Below are 12887 nucleotides of genomic sequence, written 5' to 3' on the forward strand. Positions count from 1 at the left end.
ATTCACTTTTGAAATGTAATAACAACATTTCTGTGCAGAATACCTTGTTTTAGAGTTTAAACCTTTCGTCCTGGTTATACACCACAGACATATTACACCAAAGCAGGTTCAAGGTCATATTAGCAATAAATGGAAATTTATATCTAATAAACACATTCCAATGAGCACATTTAATCTTTATATTTGGCAGCAAGATCAGAGATGCAAAGGAGGTTTAAAAGACGTAAAATGGTTTACCTTAAATTCTGTCTCAATATTGGCTAATTGTGCTAGTTCATTACTGAGTTCCAAAGCTGTAAGGACTGGGTCTTCACTTGATAAAGATAAATGAGCAGCACTTGCTAATCCCTTGTATGCATTCATCCTGGACCTGGAATGACTAAAAGAATCTCGTTTTTGTTTCTCAGCACACTCACTGCATTTGCAAAAATAGTCATGGGGTTTCTCAATCCGTGCACCCTTCAGAAGGAGTATGTGTACAATCTCATATTCCTGGCAATGAGAAGCAAGAATGACTGGAGTAATGTCTTGGGAGAAACGTGTACCGTCCTCATCATAGGCGTAAAAATCATCGTCCCGAAGTTCTTGCTCAAGAGGGCTGATGGCCAAACGATGTCCCTGCGCAAAGGCTGAATGATTTAAAATTGCCTCCACTATCCTCACATAACCTTTGCTGATTGCCAGCAGTAGTCCATCACCAATCCGTGCAAGATTCTCTTTTTTTAAAAGAAGCTCTGTCACTTCCAGATGTTCATTTCCCACTGCAAGTTGTAAAGCGTTCTGCCCCATGTAGTCTACGCAATTGAAGTTCAAGGTCTTTGACTCCTCTAACATCTTGCGCACCACTGGTATATTTCCATATTCCGCTGCATCCAGAAAACGTTCCTCTTCAGGTGTCAAATTTTTGCCCCTCTCATTGAACATGTAGGCTGGACCTCTGATGGCCTGTCTCCTTCCCTTCTCACGAAGGGTGGTGTGCCTCCTGTGCATGGTTTGAATGTTGCTGTTATCCGAACTACAAAAGAAAATAGAAGAATACACAGGTATTGTATTTGCTAATTACAAAGTAAGTAGATACATTGACAGTTATTGATGTTTTTTAAAAAAATTAAGAAAAGCTAGCAATTAAAAAAAACAGAAATGCTATAATTGACCTGCTGTTGAACTGCTTCACATCAGAAAAGTAGTTTAGGTTGAATATTGATGCAAATCCTGTAGTATAATTCATGAGTCTTAGCAGCCAGTTTCCAAATGTAGCTTTGTGTTTCAGATCCTGCACTGCACTGAACAGCTATCCCATGTGAACACAAGTATTAAATGCTATTTTGAATATTTTAAATTTAAATCCTCTGGTTTTTCCCTAATAAAAACTTAGTTGAATTTCATTAAATGTATTTAGGTGTTTAAAATATTTCCTTGACATTTCCCTAACTTTTTCTCCAACACTGGTCAGACCCAGAAGATTTAGGCTATTATGAATGTAATGAGCATAAACTTAACAGATGATAATTCAGAATGATGGGTTTGGTCAGAGCATTGGTAATATTATACTGATTTTTTATGTTCTCATTGAACTTCCTTCATCATGTATTCTGCATCATTCACGTACACAGCACCTTGCAACCCTTAGATGTCTATCATCTAGGATGACAAGGGCAGCAGAAGCATGGGAACACCACCACCTGCAAGTCCCCATGCAAACCACACACCCACAGACCCACACACCATCCTTATTCAGAATTATATTGCTATTTCTTCTATGACACTGGGACAAAGTCCTGGGGCTCCCTCCCATAACACTATGGCTGCGCCCACACCATGTAAACCGATGGCAGCTCACTACTTTCTTAAGGGCAGTTAGGGATGGACAATAAATGTTGACCTGACCAGCGATGTCCACAGCAATTCCATGAATGAATGAATTAAAAATTAAATAACCTACTGCTTTAATTCAAATGACACAGCTTACTTTAGCTATTAAGTACCAACACTTGCCCATTTTCCTTTCTTTCCCTCTGCCTGGGTTATCCTGGGTCCTGAGCTCCACCAAATGAAAATACAGAGGACTAATGATACCCTGTCCCTTCCTCTGAGACATACAAATACTGTCACAAAAATCTGGATGCTTGGTAGTTCACTGTGTTTGCAGATGCCAGTTTTGGGAGAATCACTGAGCACAACTGAGCAGGTGCAGAGGAATTAGAAGTAGATTCTAAGGAACGAGCTTTCTGCTGGACAACTTTACATCTTACTGTAGGGAGGGACAAAAAAACACTTGCTACACCAACCCAATAAGGGAAAATTTACAAGAGATATGAACTGACAACAGTTTGATACATTGGACTGGCTGCCAGGACGCTTCTGTATAGTGTTGTACTATTTGGAGGAACTGACCTTTCATCTGTGTGTTGTGCTTGTACAATACAATCCAGCAAAATATGGACTATGCTGTTTCTTCTATGCAGACAGCAGAGGGCAGGGGTGGTGCCTCTCAATTACATTTATTGTGGATACTCAGTGTGTTCAGTAATTGCTCAGATTATGAGATCCATTATTTTATGCAGATTACAAAGTGGTGAGTTTGCATCCAACAGGTTGTTTTGTTTGGTGTGGAAACATGAATGTTATCTCTTGTAATGTAAGAAATTGGATCTGGATATTGTGGTATTGAAGTATCCAGAGACATTTATCACAACTAACTACAATGTACACACATTACGTTCCACAGGCACATAAGTGTGTGGGCTTAAACTTAAGCTATTAGTTTACTGTAGTGGTAGGATTAAAAATGACATCTTCAAATCAGATTGTTGTGGGTTAATTGTTAAAGGTTAATTGCACATCTCAATGAGCAAATGAAATAAAGTGGAAAAGTACATGGGAAACAGGCCAAATGGGAAAGCAGCTTGTTTTGACTGAGGAATAACCATATGATACTCCACTGTTGTGAGATTTGTCCCACTTGACTGTCACATGGAGCCACCTGGAGGTTTTTTTAATATAATGGAATGTCCAGGAAAATGCTGCAAGTACCACAGAATGATGATATGGCGTGACATCTCAGATTCAAAATAATATTAATATCAGGGACTTTGCCCTATTCAATGGATTTTACCTTGGACTGGGATTGCAAATAGTGTCAGGAACTCTGAGTTCTCCAGACCAGCCATTGTAAGCTGGGTGCCCAAAGGGGGGAAGACAATGAGACCCATTACGGAACATGTCTAAAGTAATTTAGGCGAACAGCTCCACTCATTAGTTTACATATGTTTTGAATATCTCTAAAGTAGATTACTGGTTAATGTATATATGCACTGCTATGTATACATATATATTTATCTATTGCTTTGCATATATTTCTGTTTAATATATACTTACCGCTCAATATGTTAATTTACCACATAATACATTCATCACCACTTAATATATCCATACCCACCAGTAAACTTTTATTACTTTGAATCACTTTATTCAGAGATTACTTTGTAACATCGAATCTATTCTCGAACTATAAACTTTACGCCGGGAACAAATTTCCAGTAGAGTGTCATAATTCAGGTGATTTGAGGTAAGATGGTGTATGGAACTTCTTATTTTTAAGTCTCATGCAATGATAGGCAGGACTTATACACTTAATGGTAAGGTCCTAGGGAGTGTTGCTGAACAAAGAGACCTTGGAGTGCAGGTTAATAGCTCCTTGAAAGTAGAGTCACAGCTAGATAGGATAGTGAAGGCAGCGGTTGGTATGCTTTCCTTTATTAGTCAGAGTATTTAATACAGGAATTGGGAGGTCATGTTGTGGCTGTACAGGACATTGGTTAGGCCACTGTTGGAATGTTTATTGCAATTCTGGTCTCCTTCCTATTGGAATGATGTGGTGAAACTTGAAAAGGTTCAGAAAAGTTGCCAGGGTTGGAGGATTTGAGCAATAGGGAAAGGTTGAATAGGCTGGGGCTGTTTTCCCTGGATTGTCGGAGGCTGAGGGGTGACCTTATAGAGGTTTACAAAGTCATGACGGGCATGGACAGGATAAACAGACAAAGTCTTTTCTGTCTGGGGGAGTCCAGAACTACAGAGAATAGGTTTAGGGTGATAGGGGAAAGATATAAAAGAGACCTAAGAGGCAACTTTTTCACTCAGAGAGTGGTACGTGAATGGAATAAACTGACAGAGGAAGTGGTGGAGGCTAGTACAATTGCAATACTTAAAGGCATTTGGATGGGTATATGAATAGGAAGGGTTTGGAGGGATATGGCCAGGTGCTGGCAGATGGGACTAGATTGGGATGGAATATCTGGTTGGCATGGATGGGTTGGACCGAAGGGTCTATTTCCGTGCTGTACATCTCTATGAATCTATGATTGAATGACATCTTGAGCATGTCTCTTAAAGACATACTGACTGAGACAAAGGACGACATTAAGCTTGACGGAGAAGATGGACAAGAGTTTCCAAGCTATCATACACTCAACAACTCTCATGCACTCACCATTCATGCTTTGAAATATATCATTGTTCCTTCAATGCTGTTGGGTCAAAATCCTGGAAGACCCTCCTTAACAACATTGTAGGTCTATCTATGGAACACAGATTGCAATGATTCGAGAATGGAGGTCACCACCACCTTCTTAAGGACAAGTAGGACTGGGCAGTAAATGTTGGCCAGCCAGCAACGCCCACATTCCCTTGAGCGAATGAAAAGAATATACTGCTATTTTGTTATCATGCATAACAATGTGAGAACCAAGGTGCAACAGCACATTTTTGTCTTTTCTGAGGATGACAGAAGATCAGATTCTCCAGGAATGCCTTGAATGATGCCAGAAAGCCATCAATGCCACATTACTCCAACAATCAGCTATTGGCCTATTTTTGATTTCACTCCACATTATGTCCATTTTAAATACCCTCGTTAGACACCCCCTCCGTCTACTGCCTTCCAAACTATAGCAAACCTTTTATAATAAATATGAAGGTGCCATCAGTTTTTTTTTCTCAAATCACTTGCTTCTGAGACCAGTGTAACTTCAGCGTCAGTTTGAATGTAGGTAACATATTTAGACTCTTACGTATTAACTTACTGATAATCCTATGTAGTGACTGTCTCAGAACAATAAACAAACCAATTATAAGTTTAAAACAGATTATTTCTTTCAGTTGAAAAAAACATATATCATCATAAAAGTGCTCTTGTGGCATGGTGGTAGTGTCCCCTACCTCTGAGCCAGGTACAAGTCCCATCCTGCTCAGGAGCTATGCAATTAACATTTCTGACATGGTGGATTAGAAAGTATCTATACCTATATGAACCTTTAAAGAAAGGTAGGCACTGCAGGGGGTGGAATGCCTTATTTCCCTCTCCAACTCCATTTTGATTCAGTCCTCATCCACTCTCCCAATCTTTTATTCACCTTTGGTCTTATTACACTGATGAGGTTTGCAGGTAAATTGGGAATCAATTGGAACATGGGTGATTTAGTTGTGGAGGATAAAGGAAAGAAAAATGGCACAGGTGATTTGGTGATGGGTAAAAAATATGGCATGTGAAAGCACTTCTGGATTAAAAAAAAAGAAAAATAAACCTAGCAACTGAATACCATTAAGTGTGAACTTTGGCTATTTCATCAAATATTGTCAATGTTATCTGGATCAAACTATCTCCTTTTTATCCTGCATTTTTTATTTTTTTTATTGAGGAGGCTAGTTAGTCCATCTACTATAAGTACTCTCAGCCTGTTCTCAGCATACGTAATTCTCAAAATAAAGCATAAAACATACTTAGTTTCCAACATGCATTCTAAAGAAACAACATACACCTACATAAAATTTCTTTTCTAATTCGACGTCTTTTTTAACCACAGGGGTGTAGAACAGGAGAGTTAATGGTAAGAAATCCATTGGCCAATAATAACCTCAAAGAATTTAAGTATGATAATCAAACCATTATGCAAATGTTGTTAATTCAGTGAAAAGTACATTAGGATGAATATTGATTGAATTCTAGTAATATAAATCACAGGTCTCAGGAGCCATTTAACTATGAACTACATAAAAAGAAATCACAATGAGACCAATCCCATAAGATAACTATAGGTTTTAGATTTATTGTATTAAACTGTTGTCCCATTTGAACTCAAGTATAAAATGTTATTTTGAATATTTTAAGTTTTAAATGATTCCCCGATTTCCTCCTAATAACACATATTTGGAATTTATAACCAGTGAACAGAGCACAAATTCTCATTTGGATCCGATCCCTGTCAATGGCTGAGAAAAATGAAGGAGCCAACAATGTAACTTGACTTTGCTGGCCTCACTTCACACCCTTTGGTTATGGAGTTATGAAAACAATTAGTGTGAAAAAAATTGAAATCAGCAGAATATATAAAACAACATGAAAACTAGACTATCGTGAAGAAAACTAATTGACACAAAATAATAATGACAAATCTCAAGAATGGGTTAGAGTGAGACAGAGTAAGTAATTTTGAGTTACACTGAGTTCTAAGAAAATTAAAATCATCAGGAACCCTATGAGAGTTATTAATGGTTTCAAAGATAACTACATATTTAATGTGAAACCATTATCATCTCATTAAGTAATCTTGGGCTGAAATTCTATCTTCAACAAATCTTTTTGCTTCTCCTAAACTGCAATCTTAATTGTACAAAATGATATGTGTCTACCTGTTTTGGAGTGGCAGAATTTTTTTGAGGGGGTAGAATTAAAATTGAAATTATAATGAATACGAAATTTGTAATACAAAATACAAGTTTAACTGATTGTCATTGAGTGAGTTCTTAGCTTCACCAGAGAGCAATACACAGTCATCAGTGTAACTCAAAATTACTCATTCTGTAATACTCTAACCTGTAGTTGAGGACTGTATCAACATTTACTTGATATTATTATTTTCCTCATAACAATCCAATTGACATATTTTATATTTGCACATCTGTATTTGTTTCATTACTAACTGAAGTCATAGAGTCATTCAGTATGGAAACTGACCCTTCAGTCCAACCAGGTAAAAACTGGATTACTGGTGCTGGAAGAGCACAGCAGTTCAGGCAGCATCCAACGAGCAGCGAAATCAACCAGTCCATGCTGAACATAATCCCAAATTAAACTAGTCCCACCTGCCTGCTCCTGGTCCATATCCCTCCAAACCTTTTCTATTCATGCATTTATCCAAATGACTTTTAAATGTTCTAATTATACCCACATCCACCACTTCCTCAGGAAGTTAATTCCACATGCAAAAATTTGCTCCTCCTGTCTTTTTTAAATCTCTCTCCTCTCACCTTAAAAATGTGCTCCCTAATCTTGAAATCTCCCATCCTAGGAAAAAGACAATTGCCATTAACTCTATCTATACCACTCGTTAATTTATAAACTTCTATAAGGTCGCTTCTTAACCTCCTACGCTCCAGTGAAAAATGTCCCAGCTTATCCAACCATTCTTTATAACTCAAACCTTCCAGGTCCCGAACTAACTCGGGAGGATAATAAGTAGTAGTGTTGGCACAGTTGTAAAGTTACTGGATGAGTAGTCCAGATTATTGTTCAGGGGACATGGATTTGATTATTGTTCAGGGGACATGAATTTGAATCCCACTGTGTAGATAATGAAATTTAAATTTAATGAACATTTGAAATTAAAAGCTAGTCTAATGGTGTCCATGTAACCACTGTCAAATGTTGTAAAGTCCAATCTGGCACTAAATAACCTTTAATGAAAGAAATTTGCCACCTTTATTTGGTCTTGCCTACATGTAGCTCCAAACCTATTGCAATTTGGTTTACGCTTAACTACTCTCTGGGCAACAAATATCATTCATATCCCATAAATAAAGAAAAATAACTAAACCTTTGTCAAATTGGCAGAATAAGAATGAATATATTTAAGTCAAGCAGGCTTAAAAGCTTGATGTAAAACTTAGATGCTATTCCACAAACTTTTTGAGTTTAATGTTTTAAATCACAATCTCTGCCTTCATATGTCCAAAGTGTTATTGGTGCTTACATGCGTATTTACATCTCCTCTAGAAGCAATTTTCAATTCCTTTGGTTATTGTATTACCAAAATCCTTTGTCTTTCTCTGTCATTACTTTTCATTTAATCTCTCCTGTATTCCAAGCTGTAACAGACCTTCCTTTTGCACCTACACCAGATGCCTCCCCACCAATTTCTCTGCCTCATAAATACTTACAACCTTTTCGATCTCCAACATTTTAAGTGCTGATGAAAGGTCATTGACCTGAAGTGTTGCCTCTGTTTCTCTAACCACAGTCACTGTCTGGCTAATTGACTATTTTCAGCAATCATAGAATCATACAGAGTTCAAGCACTGAAGTCAATCATCGGCCCACTAAGTTCATGATGGCTGTAAGAGTTTACAGTCACTAACAAGAAAACTAATTGTTAAGATCGAACTTTATTGTTGGATAATAACATCTCACTGTAAAGTTCACTAATCCTTGACTTTATTGAACAATCTTCTTAGTTTAATAATAAAGTGGAAAAAAACTTAGGAAGATAGCACTTTACATGGAGATACCGAGATAAGGAAATTCTGGGAATCTGTGTCAAGTTGTTAAACAGCAAAAGGATAAGATCTGGAAACTTTGTGTAGCGATTGGAACCAGGTTGATCTCGTTGACTACAAGGTCATTGATTGGGGTTGTTAACCTGGGCAATCAGGAAAGTGCTGGCTGACCAACATAACCAAGAGATGGTCCCATCCATACCCAGGTGTTCTTAGAGAAGAAGCACTCAGTGTCTACCAACATCCTCGAGGTTTTCAGGGAGAAGTGGGCACCGCAGGCAGTGGAGTGTTTTATTCCCCACTACCCCCAAACTCTATTTTGATTTAATCCCTGCCCTCCCCTTCACCTTTTTGATCACACAGCATTGTCCTTTGATGTGAAGGGCACTGCTTGTAACTGGCCACTCGGGTGTTTCCTGTCTTCCTGGTGGTGGAAAATGATTAAAGATTTACACATCTGTTGTCTTTCACTTGTCTCACACCTGCACACACATGACATTGGTGTTGGGGAAAAAGGGGGAGAAAAAAGAAACAAAATATAGCCAAGAGATGGTTACATCCATGCCTGAGTGTTCTTAGAGAAGGAGCACGTGGTTCTGCCCGAAACGCCGACTCCCTGCTGTTCTGATGCTGGTTGACCTACTCACTAGTAACAGGGAAGACCAATAAAGAGCACTTGGAGAACTTGGACATTATGCTTCAATGTTTTTTCCATATGGGTGGATGCTTTGGAAGGCACCCACAAGAGACCTTCTCAGGTTACAGAGTCGACAAAACCAGGTTACACCCAATGGAAGAGAAAACGAGAGTGATCAAAGGAGCCCCGGCTCCCACATCTGTACCAGGGCTTTAGCCTTTCCTTGAGTTAATGAGTTATTACAGAACAATCATACAAAACCTGGCCTCCATCTTGGCACCCTTACACCTGCTTTTGAAAAAGGGTCAGACTTGGAAATGGCCGTGTAGCCAAGAAGTAGCCTTTAGGGAAGTGAAAAAGCTGCTATCATCATCTAAAGTGTTGGCCCACTACGATCTGAAGTGAGAGGTAGTGTCAACATGTGAAGCCTCCCTTCATGGTATCAGGGTAATGTTGGCTCACCAGTGGCCCAACAGAGAGGAATACCCAATAGCGTATTCTTCCTGGACTTCGACTGATGCTGAACACAAACATGCCCAGGTAGAGAAGGAAGGTTTGGCGGTCATCTTTGGTGAGAGCAAGTTCCACCAGTACCTTTATGGACAGGAATTTGGCATAGTAACAGATCACAAAGCTCTGCGAGGGCTATTGAAGGAAGACAAGACGGTACTGCCCATAGCTTCTGGTAGAATACAGTGGTGGGCCCTTATTCTCAGTCCATAAAGGCAGAACACTATCGAGGAAGCCAAGTGGCTAATGTGGATGCCTTGAATCACCTCCCACTGATAGATACTCCATGGGTGGTGCATCCCCTGGAAGAGTCCATTTAGGTTTTGAACTTCCAGTCACTGCTGACAATATCCAACTGTGGACATAAAGATCCCATCCGAGCAAACTGAAACAGTTGGTGGTAATGGGGGAAACAGAAGGGTCATCGCAACTCAAATTGAAACCTTTCTGGACCCAGCAAGATCAGATCACTGTCAAGGATGGCATATTACAATGGGATCAAGGACAATTGTCCCAAGTAAAGTTCACCACCAGATACTGGCTGAATTACACCAGGGTCTTTCAGGTGTTTCCAGGATGAAGATACTAGCAAGAAGTTATGTCTGGTGGCTGGAGTTGAATGCCAACAAAGCTGCATTGATAGGGCAGTGATCAGAATGTCAACAAGGACAATCATGTGCCACCAGCCGCATCCCCAGATTCATAGGAATGGCTGGGTAAATCCTGGACTCGGTTACACATTGACAATGCGGGTCCTTTCATGGGCTCAATGTTCCTGCTCATTCAAAGTGGTTGAATGTGCATAAAGTTCATGTGGCAAACTCAGGGTTGACAATTGAAAAGCTGCGAGCATTGTTCCCGATACATGGACTCTCGAAAGTATTGGTCACAGACAATGTGACATCATTTACCAGCAGGGAGTTGGAATATTTCCTAAAGTCCAATGGCGTTCAGCATATACCATTCATTGTCCAGTGGTCCAGTGGAAAGAAGTCCAAATGTTGAAGGCAGGCTTAAAGATGCAGCCCACAGCTTCAATTGATACCAAACTGTCTCGGTTCCTGTTCAATTATAGGACCACCCCACATACAACAAGAGGGCCAGCTCCTGCAAAAGACTCCACACCTGGTTAAACCTGATATTCTCAGACCTGGGTGGGGTGGTAGGTTGGGTGAAATGGCAGCAGCAATGCCAATGCTGGCCACATGCTGCCTCTAAGTAAGAGTGTCGGTTTAATTTGGGTACGAAGTTTGGCACTGGAACCATGGAAGTGAGTGAACATAAGTTTGACATGTAGAGTTTAATGTGGGAAAATGTGAGATCATGCTCTTTGGCAGAAAGAAGAGAGGAGCTGAATACTATTTAAATGGAGAAAGACTGCAGAAGGCTGTAGCACAGAGGGATTTGAAAATCCTTGTGCATGAATTACAAAGTTAGCGTCCAAGTTCAGTGAGTAATAGGGCAGGCAAATGGAATGTCAGACTTTATTTCAAAGTAAATGGAGTATAAAAACATGTTTCACTAAAACTATACAATGTACTAGTTAGATGAAATCTGGAATGATATGACCAGTTTTGGTCGCCTTAATTAAATAAACATATACTGGTGTTAGAAGCAGGCCAGAAAATGTCCAATACGTTGATCCTGGTTATGGAAAGATTGTCTTCTAAGAAAAGGTTGAGTAGATTGGGCCTGCACTCTATGGAGTTTAAAAGAATGAGAGGTGACCTTATTGAAGCATACAAGATTCTTAGGAGTACTTGACAAGGTAATGGGGAGAAATTGTTGCCCTTTGTTGGAGAGTCTAGGATCAGAGGGCATGATCTCAGTGTGGAGTTGCCCAGATAGAACAGCAATGAGGATACATTTCTTCTGAGCCTAATTATCTGTAGATTTTTTATCATAGAGGGCTGTCATGACTGAGACATCAAGTATGTTCAAGGCTGAGGTGGACAGATTCTTAATCAGTTAAAGGCAGACAAGAGTTGTGGAGAAAAGGCAGGAAAGTGGAGTTGAGGATTATCAGATCAGTCATGATCTTCTTGAATGATGGAGCAGACTTAATGGGCCAAATGGCCTACTCCTGCATTATGGTCTTGCGATCGAGGGAAAGATCATCCAGAGATAAGAACAAACGAAGACATGTAACAAGAAAGAGAGGGAGAGAGACTTGAAGACCAAAAGAAAAGTCTATGGGAGAAACCATTTTATGTCCTCTGCAGTCCATATCTTGATCCAGAACTATATTCTGCATTAAATTGTAAATCACCAACTGGGGTTTATTGATGTAATTTATCCAAGAACTGAATAAACGTGTTCTAAATTTTTCTTAATGGAGTTACAATTCACAATTGATCACAATGAAGCTTTACTGTCAAGTCTCTTCCTCCATTAAAGAGGGGCAAAGACCCCTTACCTGGGTTTCTGCAAGAGCAACTCTGTATCCCTACTTCACTGACCTTTACCCAAAGCACTGAAAATTATTTCCCTTCAAATATTTATCTTACTCCCCTTACAAAAGATACAATTTTCTATGATTATTTCAATTTTCCAGCATGTTGTACAAAAATGTTTAATCTGTTCTTATACCATGTTTTAAATATTATATATTTTAAACCTGCACTTGGAAAATATTTGACCCAGATTTTGTGCTTGAGTTTATCTCCAATATTCATCTGCAACAGAGTGCAACTTCTGCCATTCATATTCACAGTTAAATGCAGAATTTGCAATTTAAGGATGTGCTGCTGGGGCTACATCTTCAGTAATTTTTGCGAAGATGGTTGTGGGGACTGCTTTGGAAAGCTGAAAATGTGTTGCTGGAAAAGCACAGCAGGTCAGGCAGCATCCAAGGAGCAGGAGAATCGACGTTTTGGGCATGAGCTCTTCTTCAGGAATCAGATTCTTGAAGAAGGGCTCATGCCCGAAATGTCGATTCTCCTGTCCCTTTGATGCTGCCTGACCTGCTGCGCTTTTCCAGCAACACATTTTCAGCTCTGATCTCCAGCATCTGCAGTCCTCCCTTTCTCCGAGAAGACTGCTTTGGAAAGGCCAACTGCCCTCAAGCAGTGAATAGCCATCACAACTCATTAAGAGCTGAATGAGTCAAGTTAGAAAGGGTTTAAAAGCCTCTCAGTGGCAGGCTCAGGAACCAGCACTCCAGACAGACCAAGAAGACAACTCCCACCCT

The 12887-nt window shown here is 39.6% G+C and overlaps 1 protein-coding gene across 1 annotated transcript in view; it reads right to left on the reverse strand.

Annotated features, from left to right (window-relative positions):
• LOC140492060 (short transient receptor potential channel 7) overlaps positions 1–12887 on the reverse strand; it is a 151576-nt gene that overhangs the window by 107485 nt on the left and 31204 nt on the right. Inside the window, exon 2 of the mRNA XM_072590725.1 lies at positions 238–1015. Within this exon, the coding sequence (XP_072446826.1) occupies positions 238–1015 (778 nt within the window). The remainder of the gene's footprint in view (positions 1–237; positions 1016–12887) is intronic.

Source organism: Chiloscyllium punctatum, chromosome 20 (assembly GCF_047496795.1).
Source record: "Chiloscyllium punctatum isolate Juve2018m chromosome 20, sChiPun1.3, whole genome shotgun sequence".
NCBI classification, from domain to species: domain Eukaryota; kingdom Metazoa; phylum Chordata; class Chondrichthyes; order Orectolobiformes; family Hemiscylliidae; genus Chiloscyllium; species Chiloscyllium punctatum.